A 23,014-nucleotide genomic window follows, 5' to 3' on the forward strand; every position below is an offset into this window, starting at 1 on the left:
TGTTCATTTTAGGACTATATTCAATCTGTATCGCTGAAGCGTTACTCATTTAAATATTTGTACTATTTTCTACATTGTAGAATAATAGTGGGGACATCAAAACTATGAAAAAACAAATGGAATCATGTAGTAACCAAATAAGTGTTCAACAAATCAAAATATATTTGAGATTTGAGATTTTTCAAATAGTAACCCTTTGCCTTGATGACAGCTTTGCACACTCTTGGCATTCTCTCAACCAGCATCATAAGGTAGTCACCGGGAATGCATTTCAATTAACAGGTGTGCCTTCTTAAAAGTTCATTTGTGGAATTTCTTTCCTTCTTAGCGTGTTTTAGCCAATCAGTTGTGTTGTGACAAGATATACAGAAGATAGCCATATTTGGCAAAGACCAAGAACTTTGAAAGTTTCTTCAAGTGCAGTCGCAAAAACCATCAAGCGCTATGATGAAACTGGCTCTCATGATGAACCGCCACAGGAATGGAAGACCCAGAGTTACCTTTGCTGCAGAGGATAAGTTCATTAGAGTTACCAGCCTCAGATAGCAGCCCAAATAAATGCTTCACAGAGTTCAAGTAAGAGACACATCTCAACATAAACTGTTCAGAGGAGACTGCGTGAATCAGGCATTCATAGTTAAATTGCTGGAAAGAAACCACTACTAAAGGACACCAATGAGAAGAAGAGACTTGCTTGCGCCAAGAAACACGAGCAATGTACATTAGACCAGTGGAAATCTTTCCTTTGGTCTCGAGTCCAAATTGGAGATTTTTGCTGTGTCATTGTGTCATTGTCAACTGCTGTGTCATTGTGAGACATGATGTGGGAGGATCTCTGCATGTGTATTTCCCACCATAAAGCATGGAGGAGGAGGTGTTATGGTGTGGGGGTGCTTTACTGGTGACACTGTCTGTGATTTATTTAGATTCAAGGCACACTCACCCAGAATGGCTACCACAGCATTCTGCAGCGATACACCTTCCCATCTGGTTTGTGCTTAGTGGGACTATCATTTGGTTTTCAACAGGACAATGACCCTTACACACCTACAGGCTGTGTAATGGCTATTTTACCAAGAGTGATGGAGTGCTGCATCAGATGACCTGGCCTCCATAATCCCCGACCTCAACCAAAATGAGATGGTTTGGGATGAGTCGGACAGCAGAGTGAAGGAAAAGCAGCCAACAAGTGCTCAGCATTTGTGGGAATTCCTTCAAGACTGTTGGAAAAGCATTCCAGGTGAAGCTTGTTGAGTGAATGCCAAGAGTGTGCAAAGCTGTCATCAAGGCAAAGGGTGGCTATTTGAAGATTCTGTTTAACTTGTTTAACACTTATTTGTTTACTACATGATTCAATACGTGTTAGTTTTGATGTCTTCACTTTTATTCTACAATGTAGAAAATGTTAAACTGGTACTGGTACAATAAATCTGATTCCTGGCCCTGCGTCTGAGCGGTCAAATCTGGTTTATTTGCCCTCAAGTGCTTTTTAGACTGTTATTGGCTTATTTTGTTGCTTGCTAGCTATGTTGACAGTTTTGACAAGAACATGAGGGAGATAACTAGCTTGTTAATTGTTTACAAACAAATGAGTGAATGTGCTAGAAAACTAACAGCTTCCTAGCTCGCTAATTCAGTCATTTTTGGCTCGCCACAGTAGTTGTTTCGAAAGTTGGATCGCCTTGCCCTTTGAGGCTTTAAAAGTGTTCTTACACTATGATTTTGAACATTCAAAGCAACTGGGAAACGTCCATGGCAGGCATTGTTGTCGCCTTAACTTGCTACATAACTTCTGAGTGATAGGAACCAGAGCACCACCACCAATCAGCCTACACCACAGTGCACACACCGGTCATTATTATGACATATAGGGTAGCCATTTTAGCAAATTACTTCTGTCTGAACACACATAAATCAGATTTGGTCACTGGTAACTTGCTGTTTGGACAGTCAGTATTCCAAAACGGATTTGAGAAACAAAACGGATTTAAACATTAACGCCTGCAGCGTGAACAAGGCTTTAGAGGCGATTGATATCTTACATATCTGCCCAAGTGTTCATGCATAGACAATTGCATATCATTACTTATTGACAGTCCTGTTGCAATTCACCACTTCATATGTAATTCATGAGTGAAACATCATAGTAGACATTATCCTTTTAATAATTGAACAGCAGCGTTGTACAGATGTAGGATCTTAATTTGAGTCAGTTTGCTACAGCAAGAAAATAATCCTGTAGCAACAGAAATGTTCATTCATATGTGGATTATAATTAATGTTGGGGTTGATACATATTTTTTTGATAGGACAAATCAAGGCTGACATTTTAAAATGGAAATTACAAAGTTTAGAAACCTTTTGAAACCTCGAATACACGACAACTTTGTATTTCCTGCCTTGCAGGAAAATTCTCGGCAACAAAAGACTGATCAAATTAAGATCCTACATCTGTATATCTAACTCCCATAGACACATACTATAGAGTAAGATAGCATGTTGATTTAAGTAACAATAAAGAAGAGAACTTCAAAGTTCAAAGTTATAACAATATTATTCTCATTATTCCCTGAAATTGTTCGACAAAACAAAGCATAGTTTGGTTGACATGACCATTAGGCTGTGTTTACATAGGCATCACAATTCTGATCTTTTGCCCAATTATTCACAAAACATCTGATCTGATTGGGCAAAATACCAATTACTTTAAAAAGATCAGAATTGGGCTGCCTGTGTAAACGCAGCCTTAGTGTCAAAGAATTGGCTGATTATTTGAACAATATAAGAAAAAACAGGGAACACACTGTTGAGTTCAATATGTGTTGAATGTGGGCAATCAAGACACATAGCCAATACAGTGAAGTGGTATCTCAAGCCAATCGTCAAACTGAAGCCAATAAAGTCAAGTGTTAATTAATTGTAATTGGCAGAGAGTATCAAGTGCAGCCCATTGCCGCTCCATAACGCATCATCATAGAGCAACATCGTTGCACATCATCAAAAAGCGCCTCAGTCATTTCCTCCACAAAGGTAGAGCAGGGCCTTTCCGTAGTCCCCAGCGGTGTCGTCCTGTGAATGAGTAAACAAATAAACACAAACTGGCATTTAAGGTACATTCAGTACTATCAGACAGACGAGCAGCCTATGGGTTTGCATAGGCCCGAATACTCAGTTCGTGCAACTCATGTCCAACACATTCGACAGACAGCTTTGTCATACAACAGAGAGTTAGTCTGCAAAAACCATTGTGCAGCGTCTTCACATCGGTTGTGTAAACAACATCCGTTGGATGTTGCGTCAAATGGGTTGTACATCAGTTGTGTCAAATGAGGGGACTGTCGTTGTGCACTTTGTCAACCTGACGCAGGTCAGAGCAAGGAAGGCTGCTCATCAGTACCAAGGCAGAGAGCATGTCACGTTGAGTCATGTGTTGAGAATACTGACAGAGTTGCCAGTGTCATAAATGGATGATGTAGGCTGTAGATTGTGAGGTTGGAATTAAGGACACATGACAGGAGGTGGCATGTATGCACTGGTCCTATCCATTTGGAATTACACCAGTCTAGTACGCCCTCTGTGATACCTGACATCTCCCATGTGAATGGGGCTGAAACCAGATGGAATAACGGGACCTGTTACTCAGGTGACATCACAGTGTATTGGTGTGTGGCAACAATGTATCTCATGAATCTAGTGGCACTGGAGAGGTGGTAGCTGGGTATAGAGGTAGATTATTAGGGTTAGTCATCTGGGATGAAGGTGAGACTAGTGCATTGTACCTGGTTAGAGGAGAGACTAGTCCACTGTCCCGGAATAGTTAGCTCATTGGACCTGAATAGTTATAAGGGAGACTAGCCTTTTGTGCCAGAATGCTTAGAGGAGAGAATAGCCCATTGTACCTGAATAAATAAATGCGAGACTAGCCTTTTGTACCAGAATGGATAGAGGAGAGATTTGCCCCCTGTACCTGAATGGTGTTGTAGAGCGAGGCCCCATACATCTTCTTAAAGCAGGCTCTGATGTCCAGCATGTCTGTCTCACTCCTGGACACCATGATTCTCATCAGAGTCTGGTCATCAGTGCCAGCACGCTAACAATAAACAATAGACATCACAATTACAAATGCCTAAACCTAAACTACTGAATCACTTTTGGAGATATGTGATGGCAATTCAAACTTTCTCGCAAATCGTCCACGGAATGATTGATAACAAACACAAAAAAGAGCATACCCTCATAGACCCATTGAGAGACTCCGCAAAGTAGGCTGGGACACTCTTAGCACACTTCACTATGGAAAAGGAAGATGGCATTCCCAAATGATTTATTCGTGTTTCATTATAATTTTAGGTTTGATTTATCAAAATGCAATAGAGAAATCCCATTCTTTAAGTGTGTTATATTTCAGTTTTGTATATTTATCTTCTTTTTTATTTTTTACCTTACTGTGTCTTGCTTATCATCATTGTAAAGTCTTACCAACAGCCAGCATTAAGTTCTCCAGGTTTCCAGTAGTCTCACCCTCAATGCTGTCCTCGATATCACTGCCAGCCAGCTTCTTGTAGGCGTCAAACACTTACAATCAAAAATACAAATGAGAATGTGATGTTATTTGATGTTACAATAAAAGTGCAGAATGCTTTTATGTTTTTATGATTGAACAAAATGGCCGTAATCACAAATTTACACCGTGGAAATAAAACATCCAGAGTCCCAGAGCTGATTAAAGAGCAAGCACTAAAAGTTAAAGCTTGCACTTGGGAGGCATTTTAACGCACGCACCGCACCGCACCGCACCGCACCGCACGCACGCACGCACGCACGCACGCACGCACGCACGCACACACACACACACACACACACACACACACACACACACACACACACACCTAGGCGAAGGTGTTCATGGCTCCTGTTTCCCAGGATGTTGATGAATTTCTCCACGTCTGTGCCAACCTTCCCCTCGCCAGCAGCAAACAGTTCCTGAAACATATACTGGTCACTGGATTTCTCTGAATATAATAAGGCCATGGAGTGGATGACAAAAGGCCAAAAGAACCTTCAGGAGACCTATATTATACATGCATGTGTAATTAGTAAATGTACCGTAGCCTACAATACTGATCCAAGTATGGAAACTCAAAACCTACAAAAACAATAATAACTTTGAGGACAGAAATGTCCTTTCCAGTTAGCAAATGTCCTAAATAAATGTTTCACGTCGATCATTTATCAGAGAGCACTGTGATACTGCCTTGAAGCTTGCTTTGTCCTTTAGGCCTGTGGTAGTAGTTTGAAGGCATATCCTAAAGCAAGTTAACACTTGAGCGCTGAAGACAAAATGTCATTATGTCTTGCGCTATAACATATCACTTAGCGAGCACCCACCCACCCATAGGGTTGCGTTACCTTTGCGTCGTTCTCAATCCTATCTTCATCCACCCCTTCGTCTCTGCTCCCCTACAACAACGGGGGAAAAAACAGAGGAGCGAAGGGGAAGAAAGAACAAAGGCAGAAGGTCAGTGCGTCATGGGAGAAGAGCCATGTCTACCCTTTCGTCACCTAATTTCGCTGAGTGTCGCCCAACCTGGCGACCTGATGGGTTGGGTTACCAGACAATGATATACAGTATGCGTCACTCCCGCCTCCTTCCTCACTCTATGCCCACCTCAACTTAACCGCTCATGACTTTGTAATGGCATCACCAAAGCACTCTCATTATTAGAAGGAAATATCTCTCTCCTCCCTTTGTGTCATCCCTCCTTCCCCCCTTCGTTTACCTGCAGAAGGATCACTAGAAGCTTTTGGAAGTGGCCCGAGGTGTCACCAGTGATATCTTTCTCCAGCTTGCCACCGCACTCTGAGATAGATGAGAAGAGAGAGAAGGGAAGGGCAGAAGATTGCTTACACTTATCTCTGACAATAGTCGCCAATGGCAGAAATCGACTCTGATTGGTCGTGCTCTGTTTAGCCAAAGGTCTCCGCCAGGGGGATTTGATTAGAAGGGTAACAGATGGATCAGGCTTCTCCAGTGTTCAACTCAGATGGCCAGTGTGGATATTTTCCTTGGCCTATTGTGCCAGTAGCTTGGTTCCAGAACAGTTGTTGTGACAATGGTGTGATAATGACCATAAGAGTTGGCAAGGCAGCACCCTTACGAAAAAAAATAGCATGAACAAAGTCACGTGAGAAAAAAGGCAAACCAGTAGTGGGATGCAGGATGCAATATTGCTGGAAGGAACGTGCCAAATCCTGCAACTGGGAAAAAGACAGTGAAAACAAAATGCCAGGGTAACATAACCCAATACAGGGAAAATTGAAGGAAAGAGGGAGGAGGATTCTTATTGAATTGCAATATCATAAATGATGTTTTACTGAAAACAATTATTTTGCATCCATTTACAATTAATTTAAAGAGTTTCATTCCAAAACATTATATATCCATTTTCAGAAATGTAGGTAAATTAGCTAGTACTGTTTAAAAACTCTTCAGGATCGGTGGGTCCCCTGGAGGGGTTGAGCTAACGAAAGCTAATGTGATTAGCATGAGGTTGTAAGTATCAAGAACATTTCCCAGGACACAGACATATCTGATATTGGCAGAAAGTTAAAATTCTTGTGAATCGAAATGCACTGTCCAATTTACAGTAGCTATTACAAGTGAAAGAATACCATGCTATTGTTTGAGGAGAGTGCACAGTTGTAAACATGAAAAGTTAGTAATAAACTAATTCTAGAATAAGAATGAGTGGAAGAGACGGACATTCAGATTGAAAGCAAGGTTCCACAATATGTGGACGACCGGTGGCCGGTATTGCATTCTGGGAGACAATCTGTCTCTGCTTTAGCTTTAGACAATTTTTTTCCCATTTTTGGAAAAGCACAGATCCAGCATTTGAAAGCAGAAAAATTATGGTATCAAGGTTATGCAGATGGTTGTAAAATGTGGAATGTGTCACACTGAAAACATCACGTGGATTGTGTTCGACCCAACTTCTCTCCACTGTTGACTAAACATGGTTACGGATGTTTTTATGGGATGATACCGCGACACTCATAAAGGTGATTTATGGAACGCCTATTTATACCGTCAGCTTAAGTGCTACCTGTTTTCCTTGTGGAGCCTCTCACCTGTCTCGCAGATGAAGAATGAAATATGTTATGAATGTGTCATGAGACATTCAACCGCTCACCTTTCTTGTAGACTTTGACGATGTCTTTAATCTGGGCGCAGGTCCTGGACGCTAGGATCTCAATTAGCACGTCGTCATCAGTCCCCGCTCCCTGGGGAAGAGCAGTCAGAGACCGTCAGAAAATGTCACTCAATACTCAATAACTGGCTGACCATTATGTAACAACCAGCTAGCAAGCGCTTTTATTGAATTCAGTACATGTGGACATGTTTTTTTTTTTAAAGTGCACGATTGAAGATTTTTGCACAATCAAGGTATGGAAAGCTCTTAGAGACTAACCCAGACTCAAAAGCTGTAATCGTTGCCAGAGATTCCATTACAAAGTATTGACTCAAGGGTGTGAATACTTATGTAAATGAGATACTTCTGTATTTAATTTTCAATAAATACGTTTGGGAAAAAAAGAGAATCTAAAAACATGTTTTCAATGTGTCATCATTGGGTACCACGGGTAGATGGGTGAGGAAAATTCTTTATTTAATCCATTTTGAATTCAGGCTGTAACACAACAAAATGTGGAATAAGTCAAGGGGTATGAATACTTTCTGAAGGCAAAGTATGTACAGTGCATATGTAAATTATTGAGTTGACTTTTTTCACATTTTGTTACGTTACAGCTTTATTCTAAAATGTATTAAATTGTTTGTTTGGTCCTCATCAATCTACCCCATTATGACAAAGCAAAAGCAGATTTTTTTTAATAAAAAAAAATGTCTTAAAAAAACAACAACATTCACATCACATGTGCGTAAGTATTCAAACCCTTTACTCAGTACTTTGTTGAAGCACCTTTGGTAGCGATTACAGCCTTGAGTCTTCTTGGGTATGATGCTACAAGCTTGGCACATCTGTATTTGGGGAATTTTCTCCCTTCCTCTCTGCAGATCCTCTCAATCTCTGTCAGGTTGGATGGGGAGCGTTGCTGTACAGCTACTTTCAAGTCTTTCCAGAGATGTTCGATTGGGTTCAAGTCCCGGCTCTGGCTGGGCCGCTCAAGGACATTCAGAGAGGACATTCATTGTCCCGATGTCACTCCTAAATTATTTTGGCTGTGTGCTTAGGGTCGTTGTCCTGTTGGAAGGTGTACCTTCGCCCCAGTCTGAGGTCCTGAGCACTCCGGGACAGGTTTTCATCAAGGATCTCTCTGTACTTTGCTCCTGACTAGTCTTCCAGTCCCTGCCACTGAAAAACATCCCCGATGACATCGTGTGGGTGAGCAGTTTGCTGATATTTTTTTCGATGTCAATTTGAATGCATAGAGATACTGAGCCCCACTGTCGTGCCATTCATCTGCTGCCGTCACCTCATATTTCAGCATGATAACGCACGGCACCATGTTGCAAGGATCTGTACACAATTCCTGGAAGCTGAAAATGTCCCAGATCTTCCATGGCCTGCATACTCAGATACTCATAGTTCGGGATGCTCCAGACAGTGTGTTTCATTTCCCGCCAATATCCAGCAACTTTACACGGCCATTGAAGAGGAGTGGGACAACATTCCACAGGCCAAAATCAACAGCCTGATCAACTCTATGCGAAGGAGGTGTATCACAATGCATGAGGCAAATGGTGGTCACATCAGATACTGACTGGTTCTGATCCACGTGCCGACCTGTTTTTTAAGTTATCTGGGACCAAAATACTCACATCTTTATTCTCAGTCGTGTGAAATCCATAGATTAGGGCCTAATTCATTCATTTCAACTGACTGATTCCATATATGAACAGCAACTCGGTAAAATCTTTGCATGTTTCGTTCACATTTATGTTCAGTGGTGTGTGTGTGTGTGTGTGTGTGTGTGTGTGTGTGTGTGTGTGTGTGTGTGTGTGTGTGTGTGTGTGTGTGTGTGTGTGTGTGTGTGTGTGTGTGTGTGTGTGTGTGTGTGTGTGTGTGCGTGTGCGTGTGCGTGTGCGTGTGCGTGTGCGTGTGTGTTTGTGTGTGTGTGCCAGCCAGGGGGCTGATTGGTTAATAAAAAGGTTTAAGGTGAACATTCACCGTGCACCATCACTACCGTAAAAGTGTGGGTGTCTTGAGTCACTTATAATTCAGACAGTGAACGTAACCCCTGACCCTGCCAAAGCTTAGAAGTTCCACAGTATTATTTGACAAGCTGCTATGTCTTGGACAAGGCCAACAAGGAGACATGGAAGGTAAAAAACACGACCAGAAATATTGCGGGACAACTTCACTACTGTAGCCTATAATGGAATGGCTTTCTGCAAGGAAATAAGAAAATACTTCAGGAGAGCTAGAAGGTTTAACTACTGGCACAAGTTAACATTCACTTGAAATAATCATAGCCACATAACCAATATCCTGCATATACCTGATGGTAAAAATACCATTACGATTCGTCATGATACATAAAGAGAAGTATGTCTGTTCTACACAAAATTACACAGCTGTGCTTTACCTTGAACTGCACGTTACCCTCATTCTATATGTACAGTTGAAGTCAGAAGTTTACACTCACCTTAGTCAAATACATTTGAACTCAGTTCTTCACAATTCCTGACATTTAATCCTGGTAAAAAAAAGTCGCTGTCTTAGGTCAGTTAGGATCCCCACTTTATTTTAAGAATGTGAAATGTCAGAATACTGTAATAGTAGAGAGATTGAACTATTTCAGCTTGAATTTCTTTTATCACATTTCCAGTGGGTCAGAAGTTTACATACACTCAATTAGTATTTGATAGCATTGCCTTTCAATTGTTTAACTTGGGTCAAATGTTTCGGGTAGCCTTACACAAGCTTCCCACAATAAGTTGGGTGAATTTTGGCCCAATCCTCCTGACAGAGCTGGTGTACCTGAGTCAGGTTTGTAGGCCTCCTTGCTCGCACACGCTTTTTCAGTTCTGAGGTCAGGGCTTTGTGATGGCCACTCCAATACCTTGACTTTGTTGTCCTTAAGCCATTTTGGAAGTATGTTTGGGGTCATTGTCCATTTGGAAGACCCATTTGCGTCCAAGCTTTAACTTCCTGGCTGATGTCTTGAGATGTTGCTTCAATATATCCACATAATTTTCCATCCTCATGATGCCATCTATTTTGTGAAGTGGACCAGTCCCTCCTTCAGCAAAGCACCCACACAGCATGATGCTGCCACCCCTGTGCTTCACGGTTGGGATGGTGTTCTTTGGCTTGCAAGCCTCAACCTTTTTCCTCCAAACATAACCATGATTGTTATGGCCAAACAGTTCTATTTTTGCTTCATCAGACCAGAGGACATTTCTCCAAAAAGTACAATCCTTTTCCCCATGTGTAGTTGCAAACCGTAGTCTGTTATTTTTTTTATGGCGGTTTTGGAGCAGTGGCATCTTATTTGCTGAGATGCCTTTCAGATTATGTCGATATAGGACTCGTTTTACTGTGGATACAGATACTTTTGTACCTGTTTCCTCCAGCATCTCACAAGGTCCTTTGCTGTTGTTCTGGGATTGATTTGCACTTTTCGCATCAAAATACGTTCATCTCTAGGAGACAGAATGGGTCTCCTTCCTGAGCGGTATGACGGCTGCGTGGTCCCATGGTGTTTATACTTGCATACTATTGTTTGTACAGATGAACATGGTACCTTCATGTGTTTGGAAATTGCTCCCAAGAATGAACCAGACTTGTGGAGGTCTACAATTTTCTTTCTGAGGTCTTGGCTGATTTCTTTTGATTTCCCCATGATGTCAAGCAGAGGCACTGAGTTTGAAGGTAGGCCTTGAAATACATTCACAGGTACACCTCCAATTGACTCAAATTATGTAAATTAGTCTATCAGAAGCTTCTAAAGCCATGACATAATTTTCTGGAATTTTCCATGCTGTTTAAAGGCACAGTCAACTTTGTGTATGTAAACTTCTGACCCACTGGAATTGTGATACAGTGAATTCTAAGTGAAATAATCTGTCTGTAAACAATTGTTGGAAAAATGACTTGTGTCATGGACAAAGTAGATGTCCAAACCGACCTGCCAAAACTATAGTTTGCTAACAAGAAATGTATGGAGTAGTTGAAAACGAGTTTTAATGACTCCAACCTAAGTGTATGTAAACTTCCCACTTCACCTGTATATTGCATGCTTGACTGCACAATATATGACTTATTCTTGGATCCATAACCACACATAGACTATACATTGCTGTACTTTACCTTGAGTGCTTTGTGGAGTTGAGAGGCGTCATAGGAAATGGGAGGCGTCATCAACGCCACAACGAGCGTCTCGAACAAGCCTCCGAGCTCCGACTTTAAAGCACTCACAAGGTCCTGTAGAAAAATAAAGACAATATTAAGATAACTTAGACAGCAGAAGGGTTTTCCGTTAGACTTCTCTTTTTATTAAGAAATATCCAAACAAATAGAGCCACAATTCCTTACTCAATCGGTACATTTGAATTATTCACAAGATCCTGAGGAAAAAAATGCACTTTGAACAATGGAAAAAAAATCATTATCTCGATCAATACATTTAAATAATTAACTATTTTGACGATTCATATTCTGATAACTTTGACAATGAAGGAAGCATTTGCTTTGGATTTTCTTTAAGTAATAGGAAAATATTTGCATAAAAGAGCAGAAGTCCTTAAGTCAATCAATACATTTGAATGATTAACGGATGTTTTGAGAACTTGTGCCAACAGAATTGTAAGCTAACGTGTGGTTTATGAGAGAGAGTTCAAGTTATTATTGTTGACTCTAAAATACATCAGTTGAGTCAACCCTAAGAGAGAGAGAGTTATCAGGGACCCTGTTAACTAAATATATTATTGGCTTTCCTCTTATGATAAGGCATCGGCCACTTCAACACATTACTCACAGAAGTGTATGTCGGGAATTTATTTTTATTAGCTGTTTATCATAGATTTTCTTTTTGTAATGATCTGAACAGGCAGGAGGGAGAGAGGGAGAGAGAGAGAGAGAGAGAGAGAGAGAGAGAGAGAGAGAGAGAAATGAAATGAATGAAGAACAACATGAAAGGGAGATTGGAAAGGAAAAATAAGAGGGGGAGGATGGAGGTGTGGGGAGAGAGAGATTGTGAGTGGTGGGTGGGTGGTTAGGTTGGTGGGTGGCAGGTAGAGAAACGTATGGCATGCGTGGGTGTATAATACTTCAGAACCCTCATGAGGGCCAACTGTATATTGTAGGCACTGGACAGATGCTATTTGTCACAGATACGTCAAAAACCTCTTGGAGCCCCTGGGCTGCTAGCTGCCAGGGGTTGCTAGCTGCAATTGCTATACAGTCACGCCAACCTGCCTATACTAATAAACCCCAAATCTGACAGTAACAGTAAAGAATTTTGGCAGTGTGTGGATGGAATACTCTACTCCCTTTTAGTAACATTAGAACATAATAGTGTACTGTAACTGTCCTTACAAAAAAAACATGAAACAAATCATGTGAAAAAAAAAACACTTTAAAATGTGGTTTACAGACACGTGTCAACACAAAACATGTGAAAAAATGCCACGTACAATTTGTAAAAAACAAATGTTGCAAAGCTGGTTGAGAGAATGCCAAGAGTGCGCAAAGCTGTCATCAAGGTAACGGGTAGCTACTTTGAAGAATCTCAAATATTAAAGTATATTGTGATTTGTTTAACACCTTTTTGGTTACTACATGATTCCATGTGTATTATTTGATCGTTTTGATGTCTTCACTATTATTCTACAATGTAGAAAATAGTCCAAATAAAGAAAAGTGTCCAAACTTTTGTGTCTAAACTTTTGACTGGTATGTAAATGTGATAATTTCATTTTTTTTATTGATCCATTTACAAACCCAAAAAAATCAACAAACCAATTTTTGCTTTGTCATTATGGGGTATTGTGTGTAGATTGATGAGGCAAAAACATTTTTTAAATCCATTTTAGAATAAGGCTGTAATCTAGTAAAATGTGGACAAAGTCAAGGGGTCTGAATACTTTCCGAAGGCACTGGGTGTGGTTCTCAGGACACGTTTGAAGTTTCAAATGTGTGTTTTTTCACGTTTATGTCTCACCATTTCCAGCTACATCTGGTCTTCCATTCAGTGACCGGCCCTGCTAAGCTTCAGAGGCAAACCAGCAGTGGGATACAGGGTGCTATGTTGCTGGAAAAACGTGTGCCAAAACTTGCAACAGGCAGCAAAAGCAAAGGCCATGGTAACCAAAGATAGAGAAAATTGCAGGAAAGAGGGAGGTGTTTTATTTAATCACTTTATCATGTATATTTTTTACTTTCAACATTTTTTTTTGCGTCCATTTACAATTCATTTTCTTCTTGCATTTCAAAATGATTTCCTTGCAATATTTTGTTTTGCTATCAATATTTGTGAGTTCATGTTTTGCTTTCGATACCGTTATTTTTGTTTAAAATACAACGAAAATGATATTAATGGCAAAAAAATAACACACTAACTAGAGGATTGGGCCATATAATAAAACTATTACTATATTACACTATTAATCACCACCACAGTTTCATTAAAAATCTGAGGGATGGGGCTGTAGAAATGCAATTACTCTCAAATCCATAGACCACGCTATGTGTGTAAGGACTGGCCATCCATGACATCAAAATGATAGTTTTAGCCATGTTTTTAGGCTTTGTTTACAAACATTGGAGCAAAGCAAGCATATATTTTGGGTTCTGAGGCGGTACGACAGTTTAACTAAGCTAATTAGGCATTTATACGTTATATTCTTCAAGAATCAATGGGTTCATATAATTCATTTAGAAGTCCAAAAATGGATGGAGCAACTAAGGACTTACCCTTTAACCAACCTTCAGACAGCAGAACTGTGTCACCATTTGAACGTGATCCATTAACCTCCCCCCCAAAAAAAATATCCTGTCCACTGTTCCATGAATGTCCTGCAAAATAATTTCCTTGTCCCTTGTTGGGCTTTTTAGATGTGGTTTCCCTAATTCCATTTTGTTTTTTTTACATGTGAAACAGCAAAAGTGTTTTCACATGTGAACGTTTTAAACATGCGCAACTGCAAATTTGGCAGGGGTGTGAACATGTTAACTGTAAATGTAATACATGTGCAAATATTTAAGCTCCACATGTGAAAACAACTATTTCACATGTGGAAATTTGATTTCATATGTGAAAATGCAATTTTCACATGTGTTTTTTGTTGTAAGGGTGTAATATGACCACATCTAATTGTTTTCCCATTAGGTAACCCCCGGTTAGACCAGCTTGTCTTGGCTGATTAATGGTGAGGTTGGTGACAATGTCACAACAGTGTTGGTGACATGATCTGTAGGCATCAGTCAGACGATACGTGTCGCCTGTCATCGGCTTCCTGTCTCACCTTTCCGTGGGCCTTCTTGTACGCCGCCTTGATTTCCTGCCGTTGATTGTTGCTGCGCGATGTCAGGAGCATGAGAATGGTGCCCTCATCAGTGCCTGTCAAACATGATGGCAAACATACAGTAATTTATCTTAAATCAGTGACATGAGAACGTGTCTTGATAATTAATTGCAGAACTCATTAAAACAAGGCCACCCTTAACAGTATGGAATATCTCTTGTAAGTTACCACATTGTCCATTATATTGGTGTAGCACACCAAGTAAGGAAATGAAGTCTGTGTTTTCAATGATAAAGGGATGATTCACCCAAAAATTTAAGTTTGTCAGTTTTTTCCATGCCCCAAAAGTGGTCTAATGTTGAGCTGAATCCATATTCTATAAATAGAGTGTGGTTTAAATGGCAGCAACATGGTGTTCTGTGTCAAACTTGGTCAAACTCAATGTGGCTCGGACCACACTACATGAATTCAAGAAAATCTACGGACCTCAATTAGATTGGCACCATGTAATCGCATCTAGACGATGAACTCCCCTTTAATAAGCAGTAGATCAACATATACACCTATTCTCACCTGGGAAATAACGAGTTAAATGGACTAATGCACAAACAATCAATACCAATACCTTTAAAAGGCATCAATACCTCTGCGGTAAAACATTGAAGTACAGCAAAACAATTAATACCAGGGCTGAGACAAAGCCACAGCATTTCTTGGGCAATGTTGAAATAGATTCGTTATCCGTACTTAACTATGCCATAAAGCAGGTCCCAGTTTATAATGTGATCGGGTTCAAAGCACAGAGTTCAGATTGATTATTAGATTCAATGATACTGTAAAATCACTTTAAAAAATGTCTGCTAAATTGCACATATTATTATATTTATAACATTAAGTGCATCTAACTCACCTATGCCTTTCATGGCCTTGTGCAGGAGCTCAGCATCCTGCTTGGCATTGAAGTTGACAAAGTCTTTCACACTGCCTCTGTGGGAATCCTGTGGGAAAGAAATAACAACGGATGAACATTGGGAACTGAATACAGAGGACATTGCCTGCATTTCCTTAATATGTGTTGTTGTGGGACAGACATGGGAGAAAATGTTTTGCACAATCAAACTATAATCTAGCTAGCATGTTTGGTTGCAGAAGCAAACGTTGAACATCAGAAGGGGGATACTCGTGGAATGTTGTGCAGCTGTGTGTCTCCATGCTATCCCCCTGAACTGAAACTTGTTCACAAGGTTGTTCTCAATAGACACTTTGCAATACTTTATTTTGTCCCTTCCAGATGGTTAGGCTACTGTAATGTAGTCTGTGTTAATCTACATATATGTTAACCATCATTGCTAATTCAGAAGTAAACACATACTGTTCAAGCTCACGTTGATAGGCCCATGTCATGTAGAGTCATAATTCTTTCAATTGTACTTGGTTTCCATCTCTGAGGAAAATATAATTTGAGGAGAAAAGCAATAAAACATCTCTTTCAGCCTCAGCCTCAGTCGGATGCCAGCGAAGGTTTAGATTTGAGAAAATTAGCTTCCCCTCCAGTCAGCAAAACTCCCTTCCCACAATTTGCTTTGTTGTGCATCTTTGTCTACTTAACAAGATCATACTGGTATGACCTGATATTTTTTTTTTTAAATGAATCGACTGAATATCCGATTCGCTACATATTTAGATTGCTGCTGGTTGGCTATGTTTAGCTAATGGTTGACACGTTAGCCATTATCCGTTGGTGAAGCATTATCAAATCAAATCAAATGTTATTGGTCACATACACATGGTTAGCAGATGCTATTGCGAGTGTAGCGAAATGCTTGTGGTTCTAGCTCCGACAGTGCAGTCAAATCTGACAAGTAATCTAACAATTCCACAACAAATCAAATCAAATCGTATTTGTCACATGCACCGAATACAACAGGTGTAGATCTTACAGTACAATGTTTACTTTACTGTACAAGCCCATAACCAACAATTGAGTTAAGAAGAATACCTAAAAAAATAAGAAATAAAACTAACAAATAATTAAAGGGAAGCAGTACAATAACGATAGCGTGGCTATATACAGGCGAGGCTAACTACCTCATTATGGGTCAAATTAAAGGCTATCAGCACAAGGTATTCAATTCTTTAATCATTACAGATATTGATATTAGAGAGCAACTGGATTTACAAGACCAGGGGTGAATAGATATAGTGGGCGAGGGGTGAAGACTCCATCAGTGGCGGCTGATGACTTAATATTTGATGAGGATGATGGATTCATATTATTTGGAAGGCAAAAAACAAACAAATGGAATGAAGATCTCGATCTGATCATGACCTGAGCCACTCACATTTACATTCAAGTTCACATGGTTCATAATAACCAGAAAAGGGTTTGAGAAATAATTAATTTAATTAAATGAGTAAAGTTACCAGGAGGCAGCAACCTGACGGAATACCACACCTAAGTTTTTTTTTTAAATCCTCTAATAGTGAATGGACATTAAAGGTTAGTGTCTTAGATTTTTCATTAACAATTAAAGATGTCTTCTCTTTCCCTGCGGGCATTGAAGTAATAACGCAAAGACAGACAGGCAATCTGCACAAACAGTAATCAACCAATGCAAATAGGTCTACGGGACAATCCACTGTTAGATTGATGGCATTTGGCTGTATTTACTCAATGGTTGAAACCCGTCGCGAGTCACACCTAACAAAAGAGTCTGTCTGTCTGTCTGTCTGTCTGTCTGTCTGTCTGTCTGTCTGTCTGTCTGTCTGTCTGTCTGTCTGTCTGTCTGTCTGCCTGTCTGTCTGTCTGTCTGTCTGTCTGTCTGCCTGCCTGCCTGCCTGCCTGCCTGCCTGCCTGCCTGCCTGCCTGCCTGCCTGCCTGAAGTTTCCAACGCAGAGTGATTAGAGTCCTCTTAGATGTATGTGTAGGGATTGCAAGTGCAGAGTGAGCAAGGACATTGCTACGCCGAGCTAGAGACCCATCAGTGAAGATTGCCTACCTGACTACCTCAAGGGATATTCAAGTCAGGTCTACCCCAATGAAACCCTATTCTAGGTGGGTGGGCTCAGACCCACGCTATCCCTGTTACTGTCCTTACGGTAATACAACACTATGCAAATTAACCACCATTATGAGGAAGTGGTGCATGGAAGTCAACATCTGACTGTCTTTTTAATCATCAAATCAATTTGTTAGAAATATTCATAACTAGCTGAAGAAGCGACTGGAATTGCAAATAAATAAATAAATGAACCGGATTAAATTTGTTTCAAGAAATTAGAGCTTGATGTCACAGCAGGGGAGCTGTTTGCTGTCATATTGTACGTTTAATGAGTATATCTCCATAGTGAGTGAATAACTTGACGTTTCAAATGAATACGTGGAAATGAGATGCTCTAAATTGGTAATAATACACTTGTTATGTTATTAGCATATTCTCCAGTTCACTATGTAGTTTGGATAATGATCCCATGTCAACCAGAACTGGTGCGGTCCATTTCACTGCTGTATTTGCAATGTTTTGAACTAACACTGCGGTAAACAAACAAAAAACACTTACCATGAGATATAACTTGTTGATGAGACAATGTAGAATTGATCAAATCTGAAAAAGCAATTTTGCAAGCATCACATCAGTTCACATGTCATCATTTACAATGGCACTGAGAGTCACGCTTCTAAGAGCATCAACTTAAACAACGACAAATGGTCTTTCGGATTTTGTAGGAAAACATGGAAATTCACAAGTCGAATTAATTAAGTGTAGGATATCAAATGCACAAATATGTTTGTCTATATTAAATGCACTAATGATTTTCTGAAAGGTAAAAAAAAAACAAAAAAACACTGCAGTATAAACCATGTGAATAATAACAAGAACTAAAAGGTATCTTACCAAAGGTGTCTTGTTCTTTACCTCTGAGAATGGAAAGTGCAGTAAATATACAGTAGGCTGTGAAAATGTAATGGGTATTGACACTCCTCTACTCCATGCTTCTTAATGCTCACTAAGCGCTCAACAACAACAGGGAAGACCTAACTGAACTACTCCACTGTCCAAACAAAGTATCCTATTTCAGCAGCTGTCAATCAAACGGGGGATTATGACCTAATGCATTCTGACGTTTTCACAGTGTAGTACTTACTGTATATGGATGATACATTTGCCACACTAACACATGAACACGAGAGACTGTTGTAACAATGGACAGGGATCCAATGAAGAAATATGACATTTCAGCTTAGAATAGACCTAAATAGCGTTATAATCGGGGATTTCAGACATCAGACACTTTGTTTCACCCACATCCCAACTATCCCATTCCAGCCTGTTTCATTTACTGGAATCACATATCAGGTGGATTGAGGCTCTATACTCCAGCATTTTGGATTTGAGATCAAATGTTTTATGTGACGACAGCACAGAATGTCACTTTTTATTTTAGAGTATTTTCATACATATCTGTTTTACTGTTTAGAAATGAAAGCACTTTATGTATATAGTCCCCCCGTTTAACAGTGTCATAAGTATTTGGACAAATTCACTTAAATTGCATTCAATTTAGTCCAAAGTTTAGTATTTAGTCCCATATTCCTAGCACGAAAGGACTACATCAAGCTTGTGACTCTACACACTTGTTGGATGCATTTGCAGGTTGTTTTGGTTGTGTTTCGGATTATGTTGTTCCAATAGTCATTTTGGTCATTTTGGAAACACTTTAATTGTAAATAAGAATAGAATGCGTTTCTAAACACTTCTACATTAATATATGCATGCTACCATGATTACGGAAAATCAAGAATGAATTGTGAATAATCATTAGGCGAGAAAGTTACAGAATCATAAACATCATACCCCCCCCCCTACAAATGCTAACCTCCCCTGTTATTGGTGTTGGCGAGTGGTTAAATATGTTTTGGGGGCATGATCTTTGTGCATCTGTAACTTTCTCAATCATCATTATTCACAATTCATTCACAATTATATGTAATCATGGTAGCATCCACGTGAATGTAGAAGTGTTCAGAAACATTTTTTTTTTTTTTACAATCAAAGTGACTCGAAAATGACAAGTGAATTTTGACCAAATACTTATGATGGGGGACTTCAAATGGGGGACTAAATACATAAAGTGCATTAATTTCTAAATGGTAAAACAGATACCGGGATTGTATGAAAATACCCTCAAATAAAAGGTGACATCCTGTAATGTCGCCAGATTTTTTTATTTAAAAAAAAAATCTCACATACAAAATGCTGGAGTTCAGAGCCAAATCAAACACTTTAGCTTCGCTGTCTAAATACATTCAGGGGAGTGTACCTAAAACAACTTATCAACCTTGATAGGTTAAGTTTAGATAGTATGTATAAGCAAACCAGACCTGGGTCAGATACATCTGAAATATTTTGGAATTCTTGAGATGCAATTGATTTAGTTTCCCCCGGCACAATGGAACAGTAATAAAACACAATAATACAAATGTAATACATACACCCAAAAGTGTAAACTCGAAGCTAAATCAAGAGCGGACACCTCAAATATTTACTAGGATTTGAAAGTGACATACTGCTGTGCCACTCAGGAGCCCACATAACATTGACTTGTTCAACATTCCTCCATCTCTCAAACAATGTAGTTAGCCCAGATCTGAAGCAAACATGGGCTCATACATATGATTTGTTTGAGAGATGGAGGAATGCTGAACAAGTCAATGTTATGTGGGCTCCCGAGTGGCACCGCGGTCTAAGGCACTGCGTTTCAGTGCTAGAGGCGTCACTATAGACCCTGGTTTGATTCCAGGCTGTATCACAACCGCCTGTTATTGGGTCCCATAGTGCGGCGGCACAATAGGCCCAGCGCCGTCCGGTTTAGGGTTTGGCCGGGGTAGGCAGTCATTGTAAATAAGAATTTGTTCTTAACTGACTTGCCTAGTTAATAAAGGTTCAGAATATTTTTTTTTTAAATTAGGTAGCTTCCCAATAGTTTCACTCTGCAACTTCATTCACACTACAGAGTGTGAAATCAATGCAACCTACCCAGAGCAAATGTGCAGATCTTCGTTTTTTGATCTTCGCTCCTGTCACATTGTATTTGGAAAGACAGAGCAAGTCAAGGTTACAATAGATCTCACCAATCTTCATACTGAGTCTGACTTTCATGTTCTGTGATAAAAAAAAATGTTTTAAGCGCTTACAAACACAAACAGTTGCCTCCTCTTCACCAGCTTCCCTTGTCTACACTCTACTCTGAAAGTAGCACGTTGAGATGTGGGAGAGGCTGAGTGAGTCGTTTGTGATAGACGGAATGAGATTGTTGATAGGAGTGAGATCAGCAGATCACAAAGACACCTATCTCTCCCATATATGCCCATTCCTGTCCTGCACACAGCAACCCTGAATTAAAATTAGCACTTGCGAGGAGACAGGAGCCCGGGTAAGCATCGTCTCTTATCGAGTCGTAGCGCACAGATCTCGGTTTCATCTTAGGGGTTTTGGAGTTGAGTCATGGCTAAACAAGCAAAGATGCCAACACATACCAACAACATACAGGGAGAATCTTACACCAGCAAAGACTTCACTCCATCTTCAACCGCGAGTCTGACTGTATGATAAAAAACTGAGACTTTATAATAACTTGAATGACTTCAACTTTAAGAATTGTATAATATAAGCAGAAATAAAGTATTTACAGATAGTGTATGCTGCATACTATTATCATATATTGAATTACTTCTAAAGTATTCATAAACATTATAAGTGGTACATTTCATAACCATTTATTACATTGCTTTCAATTTCTAATGCATTTCTAATTGCTTATTTGTTTAAGTTATTAGGTATGATGTGTAACCTAGTTCCTCCTGTGATGGGTCACCTGTTTCAAGTGGAAAAGTTTTAGACTTGTCTCCCTAGGGTGCCACATTTAGGCCTAAGAGTGCAGCGCTATGTATCCTCCTTCCTCTCGAGAATACCGCCACCAGTTGTTGGAGTTTGAAGTTTGCCCCGAGTTCAGACAGAGTTCACCCCTCTGCAGCAGCAGCTTTTCTTCCTCACCCTCGGTTTCAACAGCAAGTCGATATGGAGGGATTATTATTTACAATCTCCACCTCAGTTAGGACAGAATGATATACATCCCACAGGACAGCTCACTCTCCAAGTGCTGATAGATGGACAATAAATTAAATTCATAAATCGAGGCGTCTGTTTCGGGTTCCATCCGCTGCTTATTTGGTCCCATACTCTGAGGAGGTCCTATACTCTGAGGAGGTGGCTGATAAAATGGAGAGAGATTACATTTCCACGGATATTGAGAGGACTGTCTGGGAGCGCTTCTCAAATCAGATCATGAGATTTGGTTGGGTTGAAGTGACTTCCTTAAATACTTTTTGTCACATTGGGATGAATTGCAGTGTGAGGTTCTAGACGTGGGTGAAAAAAATATGCCTGTTTCTCAGGTTCTGAACTCACAGTGGGGGAAAAATGTGTTTATTATTAAGTTACTATAACCTCAGACTAAGCAGGCCTGAGAATCAATAAAAAATGTAAAGGGGCTAACATGTTTGCTATCAATAAATATTAAATCATTTGTATTATTTTAAATGTCCAGTCATCACATTACGGATGGTATAAAGCTTATAGAAAGAAGTGGTAAGTAACCATAATTAATTAATTTCATTCATTAATCCATCCATCTATCCATCCATCCATTCACTTCAATTGACAGGGGTAGAATCCGTTACAATAACGAAGGCCCCGGGGCCATGGTGATCACTAGGGAGAGACAAGATAGGAGATGTAGACTTGCTAAAGGTCATACGTTGGTTTATTGAGCCCTGCAGATGACCAAGTGGTGACAGACGATATTAGTCAACTACTGAATGCCTCCGCCCACCAAAATAATGAAGATAAAAATATAAATATGCTGCATGTCGCCTCCACTGTGGGCTCACACACCATCAGCCGGTGACAGAACATACTACAGAACATACTGTAGTACCCAAACAGGTCACATAAGGAATTCTCATCATAGCCACGTGTCTCTATGTCCAGTTTGAGTTCTTATCCCCAATTCTGTGTGGCTTGTCAGTGAAGTAGATGGACCCACTGTAACCCACTGAACTGTTCAAATTCCTTGACTGTTACAATGTTTGACGTCAAAAAGTTTGGGCATCTCTGGTTAGTTTAGGCAAACCCACTTGGGTTGTGTATGTGTATGTGATGGGCAAGGTAGTATATGACACTCAAGGTTGTAGCTAAGATTAGCAGTTCAGCACATAGTAGCACATCCTTGACCTTACTAAACAAAGCTTTGATGGTGAAAACGTGACACTTTTGTCTTGTTGATTAGAAGAAAAAGAATAGGACAAAAAATACTGCCATAATAGTTGGTAATTCAGAGAATAATGTTCTGTCTGTCAATGCCACGTGAGTTTATTTTTGCTGAGGTAAACTGAAGACAAAATCGGAATCTAAATCAAATCTGAATCTAAATGTACAATGTCACAAATGAGGCTATAGTGCC

At 39.9% G+C, this 23,014-nt stretch overlaps 1 protein-coding gene across 1 annotated transcript; it reads right to left on the reverse strand.

The window, feature by feature from the left end:
• Positions 1 to 2,144: 2,144 nt before the first annotated feature.
• LOC118363978 (annexin A5-like) lies at positions 2,145 to 18,506 on the reverse strand. Its single transcript, XM_052486984.1, has 13 exons — positions 18,388 to 18,506; positions 18,052 to 18,096; positions 15,402 to 15,489; positions 14,492 to 14,586; positions 11,337 to 11,450; positions 7,194 to 7,284; positions 5,781 to 5,860; positions 5,410 to 5,460; positions 4,890 to 4,983; positions 4,480 to 4,575; positions 4,233 to 4,291; positions 3,968 to 4,090; positions 2,145 to 3,069 (listed from the first exon to the last, which is right to left on the reverse strand). The coding sequence occupies exons 2-13, from the start codon at positions 18,052 to 18,054 to the stop codon at positions 3,010 to 3,012; spliced, it is 954 nt and encodes a 317-aa protein (XP_052342944.1). The 5' UTR covers positions 18,055 to 18,096; positions 18,388 to 18,506; the 3' UTR covers positions 2,145 to 3,009.
• Between the last annotated feature and the right edge of the window lie 4,508 nt (positions 18,507 to 23,014).

The sequence above is a fragment of the Oncorhynchus keta genome, chromosome 30 (assembly GCF_023373465.1).
Source record: "Oncorhynchus keta strain PuntledgeMale-10-30-2019 chromosome 30, Oket_V2, whole genome shotgun sequence".
Taxonomy (NCBI): domain Eukaryota; kingdom Metazoa; phylum Chordata; class Actinopteri; order Salmoniformes; family Salmonidae; genus Oncorhynchus; species Oncorhynchus keta.

Bases quoted from the DNA above. Each gene is read 5' to 3' on its own strand.
- LOC118363978 (XM_052486984.1), bottom strand. The intron at 5,461-5,780 runs GTAAACGAAGGG...CCGTTGTTGTAG, and splicing joins TTCTAGTGATCCTTCTGCAG to GGGAGCAGAGACGAAGGGGT. The intron at 4,091-4,232 runs GTATGCTCTTTT...GTTTATTGTTAG, and splicing joins CTCTCAATGGGTCTATGAGG to CGTGCTGGCACTGATGACCA.